The 17,793-nt window shown below is 40.5% G+C and overlaps 1 protein-coding gene across 1 annotated transcript in view; it reads right to left on the bottom strand.

The window, feature by feature from the left end:
• Window positions 1-17,793, bottom strand: part of GLG1 (golgi glycoprotein 1) — an 82,703-nt gene that overhangs the window by 39,049 nt on the left and 25,861 nt on the right. The window contains exons 2-3 of the mRNA XM_021541087.2: window positions 5,455-5,487; window positions 2,684-2,770 (exon numbers count right to left, since the gene is read on the bottom strand). Coding sequence (XP_021396762.1) covers window positions 2,684-2,770; window positions 5,455-5,487 — 120 coding nt within the window. The remainder of the gene's footprint in view (window positions 1-2,683; window positions 2,771-5,454; window positions 5,488-17,793) is intronic.

The following is a 17,793-nucleotide window of genomic DNA, read 5'->3' as shown; positions in this document are numbered from 1 at the left end:
CAGCTTTGACAGTGTCTTTCCTAAAAAAAGGGAAAACATGGTTACTTATCAGTTAAGGAGGATCCCTGGAGGAATCATTCAATAGGAGCAGTGCAATGCCTTGCTCCAAGGTGCACTGAGACTACACAACTCTTTAACCCTGGCAAGCCAACACTGAAATATTTGTCCAACTCTGGTGGCCCCTGCTCAGGAGTGTGCTGAAAACTGCAGTCATAGTGCTGCAGAAAGAACCTCTGGCAGGCAGACACTGAAGTTCAGTGCTGACAGGTTTGCAAGGAATAGATACATGGGCTGACTTGATTGCATCAAAGATTTGTCCCTGTAAAAATACTGAAGGGCTCATCAATCTCAAGGAAGATCTATGGCAATCAATAATTCTGGCAGTTTCAGATAACAAGCAAGGGCAGTGCTAAGGGAACAGGCAGGAAACCATTTTATCAGTTCTCAAATACCAAGTTGGAATATTTATATTGGAAATTTTAAAAAATGGAGAGCTGTCTCTAGGAAGATCTATTCTAATTCAAACACGAATAACTCAGGGCACTCTGTGACAGATTCACACAGGTCAGACTAGATGAATAAAACTGATCTCTGCCTCAGCTTACGAGACCATTACTTTCTGTGTGACTAATAAAACATTCAACATTTTAAACATCATAATTTGAAGGCAGATGTGGACTGGTGAAACAGTTTATATTTAATCTAAATAGTTACTAGAAAAACAGTTACTAAAGTCAATGTAATTGTTACAGATAAGGTGTAAAATACATTTTAAAGTGAAAACACATGGGGTCCTTGCAGGGTGAACAGGACAGAGTTGAGCAAGTGCTCTCTGAGAAAGCTGCATCTTTGGTTTGGCCCTGCTTCAGCTCAAGTAGTGTGAGCCAAACCAGCACACAACAGCAACATGCTGTTTTTGGAAGAGTCTGGCTTTGGAAACAGCTCCAGAGCTCCATGGCCCAAGCAACTGAACTGCAGAAAAGACCAAGTGAACATGTTAATGCCAGGCCACTTCTGAAGCAACCACTGTTATCTGGTAGCCAACTATAATTATAGGTTAAAGCTCTTGCCAGAACTTATAAAAGCCACAACAGCTGAGAAGAAAATAAATTGGAATTTAAAACTGTATTTAGCTGATAAAATTAACGGTGCACTTTTCAGAACATACCCATACCCAGTTGGGTCAGTCACCATTTCCCAAATAACTTTTTCTAGGAATTGCTCTTCTAGTTGTATTTTGTTCTGAGTGCAAAGCAGTATTTTAAACAGAGCTAATTCATCCAAAAAGGCACCTAAACCTGTTAGTAGCAATTTAACGAAAATATGATCAGGTTGATGTTGTATGGGAGGAGTATATGCCCACTATATATCTGTTTTAAAGAGTTTTATAGAAGTACCTTTAAAAAATATTAGAGGAATGGTTTATGCACCTGCCTTAGTATTAAACACCAGAAGATCAAACATGAGATTATTGTTCCTTATTTAACCTTTTTTTAACTAAAAACCACTCACCAAATGGCAAAATTCTGAAATTATGTATATTCTTCCCACTGCTTTTAAATGTAATATCCCAGATTTACAGGGCACCGTTCACAGCAATGCCAGACTGCCACTGTATAAAAATGGTAATTAAACAGACTATTAAAAGAGCATTTTCAAGAATGCCTTGGTTGTAAAAATTCTGCAGCAGCCATATGACATAAACCAGAAAAACATAATCCTTTCTATGATCGGAAAAAGGTGGGATTCAACAGATTTGGCAGTGTTTGCTCTTGGGAGGTACCAAACTCCAACTACAACGCAATCCTTTGATGCAAGCTGTCCTCCACTGTTTAAGCTTCTAGCCTCCTTCTAATAAGTATTTTTTTGATCTTTCCTTACACTAAACAACTTACACTAGAGCAGACTAAACGTTTGTTTAAAAGGCAAGTTTAAGGCTAGGTCACATTATATTGGTGGATATACAAACCATGTTTTTAAGAGTATGGTTTAGTGACTGAATTAAGGCAGCTGAAGTTTGTACAGCTGCAGAGAACTTGCCTGAAGCTTCCACTGCTTCCCTGAAGTCTAGCTGAAAACCACCACAAACAGGGGAAGAGACCTCAGCTCAGCTATCTCCTGCATAAGCACATAGCTTCAAGAGCTTGAGCCCGAGCACAAAGAAAGAAATGATTGATCAAGTCATCTTTGAAGCTGTACTGAGGTGAGTGGACGCCTGAGACACCGAGCACTAACTCCTAGTGCAACCTAAAAAGAAGTTCCTAACATGATCTCCTTGGAGTAACTACCCTTTAAAACTTGGAAAAAACCCTCAAGTTGATTATCATTTGAGTCTGTGTGCTTACCCCTTCTGCTAGCAAGACACATTCCAAAACCAGCCTTATGTTAAATTTAGCAGAAGCCCTGCTCCAACAACACACTTATAAATGTCAAACACATGATAAAGAGGGGACAAATCCAATTTACAACCCATTTCTGACAAGAGGTCTGGTAGGAGCTGGTGGGTTGCTAGTTCAGCACATTGAATTAATTGCAGGTACAAATTAGGTATATGATACTAGAGCTTACCCAAATCATTATTCACACATTAATTCACTATTAATTAGTGAATTAGCTATTAATTCACAAAGAAACAGAAAAGCCTCAGTGCCACAAGAGCAGCCATGCCTTCCTCCTGGCTTACCTCAGCAATAGTGGACTTGCAGACTTCTCTGGCCACGGATTCAAACTTTGGATCTGTAGTCAGGTTCAGCTTGTAGTTCCACAAGAGCTATAGAGAAAGCATTTGTAGAAAGGGAGTTTAAGAGTTTTCCATGGAGAATAACAAATATTTTGCTTCAGAAAACAATGAAACATCATTTATACCCAATCTCTATCATCATCCTTCTACAGTGAAATGATCAATAATAAGTCTCCTTGACAACACCTTTGTCCTTTCATTTCTCCAATAATTTTCTCATGCTGAACAAATTCAGGCTGTCAAATCTCTGCAAGCTCATGAGCTGATTCATTAAAAGCAAAAATAACAAATGAAGAGTATTTCATAAGTGAGAGGATAAAACAATGAAAGCTTTAACTTCCTACCTGCTGCATACTTAGCAACACCTTTAGCCCACCACATCTTTGTGTGCCATGGTGTGTCTGCCTGATGCAAGTGAACTGAACAAATGAAATCCTCAATACGAGCAGATAGCATGCTGAAAACCTTATCAAAACCTAGCAAAAAAGGCAGAGACAAAGCAGCTTGATCCTTCTGTGAGGGCTGAGACCAGACAACTTTTTGGATGCAGATATATTTCACATCTACAGGAGGCTGACTCTTGCTAAGGAAAACAATACATGAGAACTTAGACTGCAAAAATGCCTCTGAAACAACGACTCCTCTTCCAGGAGCCAGCAATGAGCTCATGAAGGAGCCTCAATGCACAGGATCGTTGTGGAAGAATCAGTCTTGGGCAAGTCACACCCTGTAGATACGTACACACATCCCAGATGTCCTCTTGAGGTACCATAAAGTAAAAATACAGGGTAGGGTCAGGAAACCTCAACAAACTAATAACTGAAGTGCTGCCTGATTGCTCTATTAGCTCATCTGTTTTTCCAGGAACTTAAGTTGCAATTTAACGTTTTTCATCAACTTAAAATATTAAGAAGTTGTAAAAATTTATTTTAAAGACTGTCTTCATGACTAATCACTATCAAAAAGACAAAATTTGGTCAAACTTTTACTTTGACATTTCAATTGTACACAAAACACTGGGAAAACAATCACATACTCTACACAAGTTTCACACTCTCTCCAGGAGGGTGGAAGCACAGAGAGAGAACCAAAATCAGAATAAGCATAACTGCACCACCTTCCATAGCTCTTATGTTTTGGAGCTGTGAAAAGTTAAAAAAGAAGGTGATGGTAAACTATGGTGTTACAGACGGAGTAAATTGTAAACATGAGTTTTAGTAGGTGAAAGTGAATAAATGGGGAACCTGTCCTTGCAAACAGTGCTGCAGGTCTCTCCCAGACAGAACTGGAAGTACAAGAATGAGGACACAAGATGAGAACACATCTCTGCATTTGTAAACTCACACTTTGGAGAGTGTCAAAATAAGATGCTCTCCAAATGAACCTTCCCACAAACAGAAGGTTAAACTTGCAGCTTAAAACTCCTGATTTTAGCACTAGGCAGTATTTTTCAGCAATTGTATTGAAGAGAGAGGCAAAGAAAACATTTGAACAAGAGAAAATCTCTCTGTGGTCTAGTTTTTTATCACCTCCCTTCAATTTCTGCCTGGGAAAATGAGACTTAGCCCACAGTTCTTATTTGTGAATGGCTTCCATAATCCACATCCACCCAACATTTGAAGAAGAGATGCCATGACTTAATCCAGCAGAAGAAAGATCCAACTCTGACTTCTAAAATTCTCAATTTCTTCATCATTCAGGTAATTTTTGCTGGCACATTTAAATGTCAGGAAGATACATTTTAATTACTGGAGTTTTCTCTTTTTCAAAAAGACTTAAACAGAAACATGTTGTGCCCTTCATCTGATCCAACCCAGTACAACAGAGAATTACAGCTGCCAACCAAGTCAGGCAGTGCTAAAGGTTAATTTATAAACACAGTTGGAAATTACTGGTTGTACAGCATGACCAGGCTTCATCTCTGGAATATATCTTCCAATAATAAAACAAAATACAGCTTCTCAAGCATCCAAAATCAAGACTGTCACTGAGGCATGCACTTGTCTGTCTGTGTTCAGGGCTAACCAAGCAATTAAGGATCTTGATATGGTGTACGCTGACAGAATAGAAATGAGAAAAACCAAAAGAAACCTAATACCAACCTCAGCAATGAATTTTATCTTTTTTTTTTTGAGAGTCTTGGGATTTGAAGAGTCAGCTTGACAGCCCAAAAACTGGCTAATAGTTTGCTCACTGTTAAACACAGTGCTGAGAGGAAATCTGTTCTAAAGCCAGCCAAGTGTCTCAAACTGCCTCTAAATATCACACCCCCACAGCATTTTCCAAACGAGTCTAAGAATTTAGCAGCTGTGAAAGTAATACAGAAGGTGTCAACAGCTGAAATTAAGAGTTTAAATTCAGCACTGCTCACATCTTTCCCAGAAGGAACACATCACATTGCTCCCACTAACTCATGAGAACCACCCCCCAATTATAAAACAGGAAAGACGTCTGCTATCCTCTCCTGATACAGAAGTACAGTTTATAAAGTTCTTAAAAATGTTCCACTCTGAAGTCTCCATTAAGACCAATGTGGTTATACTGGGTTAAAGAAGTCACCTTGTAGTCTTCCTCCAAAGGCCAGTACAGAAACCCAAATGTGTCTTGATTAATAGCCTTTGCAAGTACCAAACTATGCAAAATACCTCAGGTTCACAAGGGATAGGAGGTGCAAATGCCATAGTTAGAGAGTGAATAAACATAGCAATACTTACATGATTGCAGTCTGAAGAGATTTCATTATCTGGCTGAAAGGAGAAAGAAAAGGAGTGTCAATTTACTACCAATGTCATGCATTTAACAGAGAAGAGTCTAAACTTTTGAAACTAAAATACTGTCAACTCTTTTCCACTGTAATAAACAAATTGACACAACTGACAGGAAATTTTAGAATCTGAATCACAAGAGTGATGATACCTAATTACCAAAAAATGAACAGGTACCTTAGACACTATGGTGTATTAACAGAACAAAAGCACAAGAGTAGCAGCACTTATGTAGACACTGCAAAAACATAATGAATGCACTGGCATCTGCCACAATTGTCCAAACTAAGAAGGCAAAAAAGCACCTGTGGGAAAACAAAGAAGTAGGAGCAGATTTAGAAGAAAAATTAGTTTGATGCATACAACTGAAGGAGAATGGTAGGACTCACTTCCTCCCCCAGACTGAAATGTTCATATTCCCCATTTGAGAAGTAACATATTTTCTTTCAGTCGTACATAAAAGGGTTGGTTCAAAGCAGCCTCAAGATTTATACTTTCAACTGTGAAAAACTGATGACATCCAATAGTCATACATCATTTCAAAATATTCACTATATCCTCCTGGGGAGTTCCTTTGGAAAGAACTCTTGAGTGCAAGCCATCCCATTCTCCTTTCAGCCTGAATAGCTCTCACAATGAAGTGTTCCTTGAAAAAAGTTAATCATACGAACTCCTATCTCCTCTCCACAGCAGAAGAGCACAAAGGCAGGACAAAATCACCTGGCTGTCACACCCACAGGAAAGTCAACCCTGACTCATAGTTTTTGCTTCAAATGATACTTAAGATGCCAGACACGCTTTAAGAGCCACAAGACACAAAACCACTCTAAGCTTAAACACATCACTGACACTAAGATGTTAGACCTCAGGGATCTGACATAAGAGAACCAGCATTTCAGCAGTTTTGGAAGCAAATAGAGCTTTTCAGTGCAACATTTGCTGCTGCACGATCTGCTACACCAACACTTGTACCATTGGTGTTTTGGGAAACATGAACACAGGTTTATGAGGAAAAAAGCAAGCCTGAAAAACATTTCCAAGCTCTTAATTACAGCCATTATTAACTAAAGCACTTTTATTTTTTATAGCAGTAAGTGGCAGAAATCACCTCTCCACTTTGAACAGAAAAAAATGGTACCTGAAGGATTACAGTAATTAATTGCAGTTTGGTCAGACTGACATGATCTAAAACTGTATCTCCCAAAGTAATTATAATTTTGAAAATTTGGATATCGATTTTTTTTAAAGACTAGCAGATGTCTGCTAGTTATTCTCGGACTGCAGAACTGATTCTTTCAACTGAAAACTAAGACACCATCCAAATTGCTTTATTTTGCAGCAGCCTCTAAGACCAACAGTACTGTGACTTGCAAAGTGTACTTTTCCTTAATTTTCTGCACTCATCCCACATCCTTCAGCAACAGATGAAAGTTTTAGACTACTTTCAAAAGCTAGGAAGCAGAGTGCCCCCCACTGAAATTGCTGTCTCAGTCTTTTAGTCAAGGATAGTTTCTTTATAAAAATATATAGTCTAGCACTGGAATTCTGCTATAGAGGACAGGACTCCCTAACACATTTGCAGGCAGGAGAATTTGTAAAGGTCAGAGAGCACTCCCACAAAACTCTTCAGGGTCACTTCAATTATTTTTGCACTCTCCAACCTAGTAACCTTTGCTTCAGATCCACCAAAGCTCAGGGTTTTTTCCTGGAAAGATGAGCCCAAAAAGATAATATACCAGTTCTCAGTGACTTGAGAAGCTTAAACAAGCTTTTCTTGAAATACACAACAATAAAATGTTACACATTGAAATATCAGACTTCCCTGGGCTCTGTAGCAAAACTCAGCTCTGTGAAACAAAATCTAGCCTTATTCTTCTGAGAAGAGTAATAGAACTTAACTGGGACCTTAACTAAGTTTTAGTACCACATTCATTCACAGCTCAGTACTTAAATATGCAAAGTGTATTATCTAGCCAATAATCCTTTCAATGTGGAACAAGATAACCCCCTGCTAGGTATGAGCTGTGATCCTTCTTACTTCTTACCACTGGAAGTGTTGGAGAGGTGGGTCCATGCAATGCTGTATTCTTGCTATTTCAGTTAAGCAACACGAGAAAAACAATCCTTTCGGATTCTGTGTGATAAACTGAAGGGCTGAGTTTGAAGAAGGGGAAGAAGAATATTCCCAGTGCAACACATACACATTCTACCTGTGGCCCTCTGTCCACTACATCCACCCAAGAAACCTTCCAAACACGCAGTTTCAGAATTATATGCAGTAAGAGTAATGAAAGAAAGTAAGTTTCAAATTACCACTAAGGGAAGTTGAAGAGCAAGAAAAGCTGCATTGTGTCAGTCCCACATGGTGAGCTTGTCAAACACGGATGCTCATGAGACCCCTCAGGGCAAGGGGGAGGAAGACAGCAGCCTAGATCAGCACCACATGCTAGTCAAGGCTTTTAGGAGAGAAAGCTAATGGCAAGGACATTCCACTGATTAGCAAGAGAGAAGGACTCCTTGTACATCTCCAAACTGAAGGATTAAAAACAGCCTTTACAGAAAATGTGAGTGCCTCTGGGCTCACAGAAGCTTTTGCTGTTTAGCAGCTTCAGTGGGAATATATTGCCTCCCTTTACAGTTCTCTAAGAAGTTCTCCAAACTCCTTCACACACTAACACTCACATTCCAGAGACAGAACACCACTTCCTACCTCCCTGGGAAAGTACAGTTTAGGATAAGTACCACATATAAGAAATCCTGAACAGAAAAAGCATTTTCTTCCATACAACCACAAACAACAGCCACAAGTCACATTGCATTAGTGTTATGAACTCTACAGAAAAATTCAAAGGTTTTTGTGAAGTCATGTCACCACCAAACTGAAGTCATCAACACCGTTGTGTTTAAAAGTGGCTTTTCCCATCCACCAGATCTTGACTCACTGAAGAAAACCATTACAGTCATCTATTTCTCTCGAAATCTCTCTGCTTTGGAAGCAGTACAAAAATAGGTCAAAACTATACAGCAAAGTGAGCAGCCCACCACCACTACCCAGGCCCAAAGGGCCACCAGGTGTTGGTGCTTTAGCAGCAGAAATGGACCATCATGATGCTGGGAGCCAAAGGAACAGGAAATGGTGACTGAAGCAGCATCATGCATCACCATCCAGTGCACAGCAGCATGCTGCCAGCATGCAGTTACAGCCACTCCCTCAGTGACAGCCAGAGCCCTTTCCAGCTGAGTATACAAAACACACTTGATTTGGTCTTATTGTATCACATCCTAAGGAAAAACAATTTACACCATGGGATTTTGAGAAGCAAACTAAGTATCCTGATCGACTGATGTGGATGAGAATGGTGAGGCTGGTTGCTCAAAGAAGCTGAGGATGGCCTGTCCTTGGAAGTGCTCAAGCCTAGGCTGGATGATGCTTGGAGCAACCTGGTCTAGTAGGTGTCCCTTCCCATGACAGGAGGTTGGAATGAGATGACCTTTAAGGTCCCTTCCAACCCAAACTGTTCTACAGTTGTGTGAATGTCAAGATCTTGGGAAAATTCTGCAGTAATTATTTTAGATCTCCAGCATTAAGATTCCTGTTCTTCCTTGCAAAAGTCATGCAAATGAAAGAGTCTGAAGTCAACTGCCCAATTCCCAGAATTTAATCCCTCTTGAGAGCAGCAGATGGAATAACAGCACATATTTCCACTATTCTTATGAGGATGATGGCAGACATTTCCAACATTCTTTTAAGGCAAGAGTAACAGTGAACTTGTTGAAAAGCAAGAGCCAGACACATCTCAAATACTAACTATGGATAATCTTCTGACATTGAAGATAACAGACTTTGGACCTGCTCAGGCAAAAGCCATCAAGAACCAACATGGATCAAAACAGCAAAATAAAAAAGCAATTGGCTTACAGATGGGAAGAACCCAGTAGATGGTCTCTTCCTAAATTCAGGTAGATTACAAAAACCTCACACAAGTCAATTAGGAAAAGATGTTAATGAAAGCAGCTACATTCCTATGAAAAAGAGGGTAGACAGAAGTCCACCCAGACTACTGGTGGTCCCCAGCTTACTGCACTGTCACACAGTCAATTATACTACAGAGGATGGTGCACACAGACACACAGTACAGGCAGCTCATGTTTTCTTTTTTTCACTTTGATCTAAACAAACACATTTATCACCAGGATCTGTAGAGAAATGGTAGAGTAGGCCTGCTGACTGAGAAGCATCTAAGGAGGAGGCCAGAGAGCTGATAAAGGGACAAATGGCTTCTTAGCTGTGTCCTTCCCACAGGTAACAGCCATCTCTTCACACCAAACACAGCCAGCCAGGACAGCAAACTCACAATAAAGTGATTCAGCCTTCAGGTATCAAGCTTGGTAGACCTGCTGGACACCTGGAAACAGCACAGGCCAGATGCAAAGTAGGGATCAAGGAGACATCTGGTTGAGCCACCTTCCTGCAAACCTGATCCCTCTTTCCAATGCAACCACTAGAAAATATTCTGCAGAAGAACTTCTGGAAATATGAGGAGATAGAGTAGTCTAGGCAAGAATCAACACAGCTTTTGTAAAAGAAAAACCATACATCACACAACCACCCATGCTTCAAACCTACTGAAACATCCTGGAGTTCTGAGCCAAGAAGCATATGGCTACAGTATACCACTTTCACACATCCTGCAATACTGAAAAAGTCATGTGTGATAGGAAAGTTAAAACCAGTGATAATTTAGGTTCAAAACAGATGAGAAGATCTTGTAACTTAATTACACATTTAATGAGCAATGAAAGTAAAACTTGTTAAGTCAAGCTTGAAATACTTTCTAATGCCAGTGAACTCTTAGCACTAAAAGCAAACCCCGTGTTGTCATGTCAGCTAAAACACTTTATATTTACCATCCATGCTTTGAAGAGAGCCACTTTAAAGCATGGTAACTGTGGATATATCATGCACCAAAGTTGTAAGCTCCTAGCTTCCATATACTTTGTTTATTTAATATAAATAATTTTTCCCAGTTACAAACAGAGCTGAAGTCTGCAATGCAGTAAATCATTTACCCAGATAATTATGCCCACATCGGTTAGGTGTTCCTCGTTTATGCAAATGTATTAGTCCAAGTTATACACAAACACCAAGCCACATCCAAAACATACGTAGAACTTTGTGCATAAAAATCAAACTATCAGGACCAGCAGCAATTGATTTAGTCATCTGTGTTTGTGCACACAGGCAGCACAAGTAGCAAATCACTCCAGACATCAAAATCTGCTACTTTTTAAAACTGTTTTAACTGAATTCTACGTTCCACAAACTTTTCCACCTTTACTGACATTTTATATCCTCCAGGGGTATGACACTATTAAGGCAAGTACGCTTTTTAAGAAAAGATAGCACAAAGCAACATCAAAGAACTCCAGCACAACATGTGTGTCCCTCTGGCTCAGCAGCCATGTAAAAAGGAGACAAGGACGAAGCAGGCCTTGTCCCCTGATACTTTGAGGATCCACTGTTCAGTATCTGCTTCAAACACCAAGAAAGCTCAGCAAGTCCTACTCTTTCTGTTTGATAGGAAGTCAAAAGTGGTTTAGCTTGTTTCACATTTGATATTAAGGTAGCTTTGATAGGAAGTAAAAAGTGGTTTAGCTTGTTTCACATTTGGTATTAAGGTCGCCAGCAGGTTGTGTACCTTTCCCGCACAGCAGAGACCCCTCCATGGCCAAATACCAAAGGCAGGAAAAGCACAGAAAATGTTCAAGCTTTAATTCTGGTGCATCAGAAGTGACCACACACCAAGGTGCAATTTTAAGGAAACACGGATTGCGTTTGCCTGACTGGGTAAGTATTTTTGCTGGTTCTTACCAGCAAATCACTTTCTCTGAGCTGGCTGTTCCCACACGTGCAAAGCTGCAGGGTGGGTGCTCAGAGGCTGCACAGCTGCTCTGTGCTGGAATGCCACAGCCTTCACACACGAGCTATTCTTGTCCCTGCTGCTTCTGCTTCCCTGCATAGGGGACTCCAAAGCCCCCTCGGTCTTTCTCCTTTCAACACAGATCCACACATCAGAGCATATTCCAACAGTCAGCATCATTAAAGTAAATTTACCCCAGATGTTGGTTGTTCTCTTAGTCCCCTCTCTTCCTCCTCTCAAAGGCTTTCCAGGCAGTCCCAACGAGTTGTGGAACAAGACAGACCTTGAAATTATGGGTTTGCCACCTAAGTTTGGCAGCACTGCTACCAGATATAACGTTTCCCACAACACTCCTCCACAACAGAGTTCTGCTGCTAAGCATAGCACTGACACTGAGCTGCAGATCCTGCCAAGAGGTTTCAGGATTTACTCCTGGAAAGCTCTCTCACAACGCCAGCAAAAAGCTTCAGAGACCAAAAGGCATGCAAGGATGCTGGTAGAGTCACAAGGGAGGATAAAAGGAGAAGGGAAGGAGAGCTGTTATCCCACCAACCGAGGTGACAGGGAGATTGCCATCTTCCTCACCCCTGTAGTTGACTCGAGCTCATTGCACTATCCAAAACTCAGCAAATCAACAGAAAACTGCTTGTCATTTTATAGTTTTCAGGTTAGTACAAATTGGATTATGGAAGAGTCCTCCCAGCACCACTGAGTTTACTGGGAACAGAGTGGCATCTCCACCTGCAGCATCAAGAAGTCCACAGGCTATGCTGAAACAACTTTACTTTCAAACTACCTTTTTGGATGGCATTCTGCCTTAACCACAACCAGAAACATCCCAGATAAACTTTAGAGTATTTCAGTAAAGAGGCAAAATCAATAGCATGAGTATTGGCAGTACTGCACAGCATCCACTGGTGATGCAGAGGACAAATGAGCCAAGAAAGAAATGGAGGTCTCATAAATAATTCAAGTGCAACAGCTAATGAAGAGCTTTTATCGAATACGTTCATAATCTTTATAAGTAAAATTCTGTTCTTATTGAGATTTATTCTCAATACAAAGACTCCACATCTCCACATCTTTTGACAGTATATACCCTATAGTACCCCAAGTTGAGCTTAACTTTATAGTAAGCTTCCAAAAAGCCAATAAGAGTTCACAAGCACTATTCAGTTTAAGACAAAATAGAAGGCTATTGTACATGGAGTGGTAAAGCCCCATCTCCTAAGATGAAAACAGTGTTCTAATCATGCTTTGTTCTTCAGAGGATCATGTTTTGGCTGCACATGGCCTGGAACCAGAGAAATCCTTTGTAAATTAGCTTTGTACAGGAGCTAAGAAAACAGTGCACACCAAAAGCTCCATGTACCAAAGCAGAGAAGTGCAGGTTTCAGAGCAAACACTGCTTACTCATCTCCTCACTCCCACAACCCAGTGAAGGGAGTGGTGTGCTGCAGAGCAAAGCCAAGAAGCACTGACATCCCCCCTTGCTGCAGCTCCATTACACCATCATTGGTGGAGAGCACCTCTAACCAGCACCAGGCTTCCTGCCAAGGGCCATTGCTCCATTCAGCAGAGTGAACAATGCTCTAAACACTCCACCAGCCAATATTCATATTTGTCTTTGTTTTTCAACATGCAGGCTCATGACTTCAATTTTCCACACTGAAAGCCATACAGTGCTCCCAAGGATTCCTCCCCAGGAGCATTTTCCTCCCCCTCTTCCAGCAAGGCACATGTGTCACATCAATCAGGCGCCCATCCTCACCAAGGCGCAATAAGCATCTCCTGCCCGTGCTCAGGAGCATGAGCAGCACTGCTTTAATCCTAACGATTTACATTCATGCATTCCACCCCCAAACTAAAATAAGACAAGCATCCAAACAGGTGGGAAGCAGACTTTGCTATTTTTAACTCCTGCCAGCTATTCTGTTTAGAGGCAATAAAAATCAAATACCTCAGAGAAGCCACTTCAGCCTTAACCACAAACCACAAGAAGAACAATTTTATTTTGTAGTCTTCCCTTCTTCCTTCAGGACAATGGGGAGAGGAACAATTACATTTAACATTGCTACTTTCCAAAACACAATGGATACTACATTACACATGGATGAACAGGCCTGTAGAGGTTCTTACACAACACCCAGCACTAGTCCTTGGCTGTCACAAGAACAGGATTATTTTCATCTTCTGCATGGTGTATGTTGCCCGTATTCAACATCAGTTTTGTTAACTGGAAATGCCAACAAGAGGGATAGTATTTACAAGGGACCCGACATACCAGCTTTCCAGTGCAATTACACTGCAAGAATTTCCTGAAAGTACAAAGGTCTCCTGGACCCTGTCTGTGAGGCAAGATGAAATGTAATGGGGAAGTCTCCCTCAAAAGCAGTGGCACCCTAAGTACAGACAGTGCAGACACTCCTAACAGCTGGATTTGAAATAATACACTGGAATTTTCTTCAGAGGACTTGCAGGGGCCCAGTACATCACTCACTTCTTCACTGCAGAGAGAAGTAGGTGAAGAACAAGAGTCCCGAGTAAGGAAACTCCCTGCTGTTAAAATAAACTGTTTCAGTTCTTCTCTCACTTAAGCGCTAACTACAATCACTGACTTTATCATACCCTGTATGTGTCAATTTGATCACAGTACTATTCAAACACGAAAAAAAATCTGACAAATGTTCAATGACCAGGGCCAGCCACCACCCTTCCTTAGCTGAGCCCATCCTTTCTTTATTAGAACACTCACAAGCTCACTGGAAAAGCCGTAGGTATTGCACAGCTGCCGAGAGAATCCAAGGGCAACTTGAGGCTCCCCAAGGCTACGGTGACAGCAATGAAAACCCCGATGGGACACGTCCCAATGTAAGTTCATTATGACAAACATGACATTGGACCTGAGATGAGCCATGTCAAGTCAAAAGCCACACAAGCTCTTCACTTGACGCCACTAATAATGGCCAGAAGCCAGGATTTTAAAATACTTTAAGAGACCACCTCATGCCAGGGAAAAGCCTGACTTGCTACGTTATTAATTCTCCAATTCTTCCAAAGCAACTTCTCCATTGAAAATTTTCTGGTTATTCAAAAGAAGGCAGTCCATTAAACTAGAGAGGGCAACATAAATTCACTTAAGGAACAGCATTGCACTTGTACACAGTGGGAATAAGCAAATAAGCACAACGGGCTAACACATATTAAGGTCCACAGCACAGCCCACAACAGCAGCTTGCAAGCAACATCACTCTGAAACAGAGAATCAGGACATTGCCTTGGCAGTCCACAGGATTTCTCCAACCCTGGGTAAGTTTCCCCCATGAGATCAGTTTTGCTGGATTCTTTCTCACCATCACCTGCTGAACTCAGCAGGAAAGATCTGAAGGCTATTTTTAGGGAGTCCTAGAAAGAGCACAATGCCCCACTTCCACTTCAAGTTCCTCCTATACAAGAAGGGCTGCCCATGAGATGCACATCCAAAATAAGCCCTGCTTCCTTATGCTACCCTGCACTTCAGAAGGCAGTACTGACTGAGCTGCGTTTCCCACATGGTAGCTGAAAACAATCTACCATCCTTTATAAATAAAATTAGAAGGCACTCAACAGAAAGTTCTGAAAATCTCTTTAAGGCAGGCAGAGTGTCCACCCTGTTGTACTCACAATTTAACAGCTCTAGTTACCATTTCTGCCATTATTCTCAGTAAAATGAATTTTAGATACATGTATTCTGGATCAGGCAAAAAAACATTGGTGAGGACAAGACAATTGAAGCCTTAGTCATCAGGAGGTAACTACCACCTGCCTCTGACCAAGAAACAGAAGTAATTCAAGGAAGCACAAGCAACCCAAATTTGAGTCCATTCTCCCTGCACTGGAGAACTGAAACAACCACCAAGTCCATCTGAAGGATGGTACAATCAATCCACTAGACTGGGCAAGGTGTACCAAACTGAAAATTCATGAGGATACTGGAGGAGTGTCCTGTGACAAGGGACTCACAGAGGGTGCTTCTGCTCTTGAAGCCATGAATACACCACTTGGGAACCTGCTAACACACTTCCAGGGCAACCCTTCTGCTCCATGAGCTCATTCCCAGCTTCTGACAAATGAGCCCTTTCCACAGACAAAAAAGATTCTCAATTACAACTGCATTCACAACAATGCCTTGAAGATGAGGCTCTGAACAGCCTGAATTTGAGGAATTGAGAAAAAAAGAGTAACTTTTTCTAATAATTAAGAATTTTTTTAAAAAATTCTTTGTTCTCAAGTCTCAAAGGTCACAATGACCAGGAAAGCTAGAATGATGTATTAAGCATTTTTCCATGTAAAACAACTGTTCTGATCCAGTATTTGAGTACTGTTAGTTCTACTTCAAAAATACTCATCTTCAGCATTTTAATTAAGTTTCCCATTTCTATCCAAAAGCAGCTTAACACATGGAGAAGTAATTCAGTAGATAATGGCTTGCCATTTTAAAACATTATTAAAAAAAGATAGAAACATTAACATGCAAGCATTTAAATAATTACAGATCATATCAATTTAGTCAGGAAACATACCAAGCTTAGCAATAAAACCTAAGATAAGCTGCAAAATAGTATCACCAAACTAGAAAGCTCTAGAAAGATTACTAGAGTGTTCAAGTAAAACTGAAATTATTCAAATCTAAGCTTCTTGCTTATTTAAATCAATCTGCCTGGGAGCCACACAAACTGTTGTGGTAAATTGATTTCCCTAGTGTCTGGTTCTCCTTTTGCAAAAGCCATGACAAGAAAAAGACCAGAAAGACAAGATGAAACCAGCTGATTCACAACATCATTAGGCATTCTGCATTCAGACAGATTATACATCACAACATTAGACCAAGTTATAAATGCCTTGGCGAGTGAAGGCGGCCAGGCTCAGTGACTCACAGCAGGGCTGCCAGGTGCAGTGCTCAGTCACAGACTTCAGCACCAGCACCAAACCAGAAATGCCATTTTTCTTCTTGGAGACTCCAGCAGTGCCACATGGCTAATGCACTTTATTTTACTTTACTACCCCATTTCTGCTATACTTCAGCAACACACACCTAGATTTTATCTAAAACAATTTTCAGCAAACCTGCTGTGCTAATGCCTTTGCTGATGTGAAAAATATAGTAGTGCTTCATTCCTTTTTGGCCAAAAGGTAGAACATGCCACTCAAAAGGAGTCTTATTGAAACTTAAGTAAATGCCTACAGCATTTACCTAAAGAACTGTGCTCATATAAATGGCAGCTTTGAAGAAGCAAAACTGAAGCTTCAGTTTTGAAGACGGACAGAGAAGCAAGATTAAAAAAAAAAAACCTCAAGTGGGATCACACAGCAGTTTCCAAGATTCAACCACTGCTCCAAGATAACCTTTTCTTCACCATAAAAGCAATCTGAGCTCTTCTTCAGGATAAAGTTTTTGTGCACCCCTAATGAAAGCCACTGCTGTGAGTTCATTTCCCACAGGGGAGACACATTTCATATGAAAAGAGTTATCAGAAACATTTACTATACACATCTGCACCAATAAGGAAATGAGTCATCAACCTACTGGCAGGCCTGATTCCTAGCACACAGTGCACTTCAGCTATTTAGGAATCTGTGGAATACAGCAGAAAGACAGATGCAACCCACAGGTCATTTTAAGATACTACTTTTGAAATGGCAGCTAAATGTATTTTTTCTCCAACTTTGCTTGGGTATAATTTCCTCAAAAGCACAGTACCAGCATGGTGCTGTACACAATGGCAGAACTTTTCACCTGGATAAATAATAGTATTTTCTTTATATAACTAGAAGAAAAGCAAACCCTGGATAAAATCGCTTTGATTTTGTTCAACAGAAAAATGAACATGATTAAGTTTTTACAGCCAGTGCTAAGGCAAGGTTTCCATGCGATTAGTAACAAACTACCAAATAAAATTCTGCTTGCCTTCAGAATATGCAAACAAAAGCAGTGTTACAAGACCAAACCAAGTACCTCTCTTCAGTTCACTACATGGAATAAAGGATAAAAATAAAGAAAATTGTACGTAAATCTTCTTATTTAAAGCCTTGCAGTTCCTCACAAAGTTAGATACATGTTTAAAAGTTGTTAACCTTGTTCCCAGAAGAAGCCCAGAGCACTGAGCTGCAGCACACTTCTCCGTTGGTACTGGTCTACTCTGCCATAGAAGCTTGGCTTTAAATGTATTTTGTGGTTTTGAGAGCTCCTTTCCAAAAAGCACTAGGGTTTTTCAGCTTGAACTGCTCAGCTCAATTGTTAGATAGAGCCATAAAACCAATCACTTTGCTTGAAAATTCTGAACTGTAATAGTAATTCAAGGGATTTAAAATGATACCATGGTAAGCA

Source organism: Lonchura striata, chromosome 13 (genome assembly GCF_046129695.1).
Source record: "Lonchura striata isolate bLonStr1 chromosome 13, bLonStr1.mat, whole genome shotgun sequence".
Classification (NCBI taxonomy): Eukaryota; Metazoa; Chordata; class Aves; order Passeriformes; family Estrildidae; genus Lonchura; species Lonchura striata.
The sequence above is the reverse complement of the archived record's forward strand: the minus strand, read 5'-3'. Positions and strand labels throughout refer to the sequence as shown.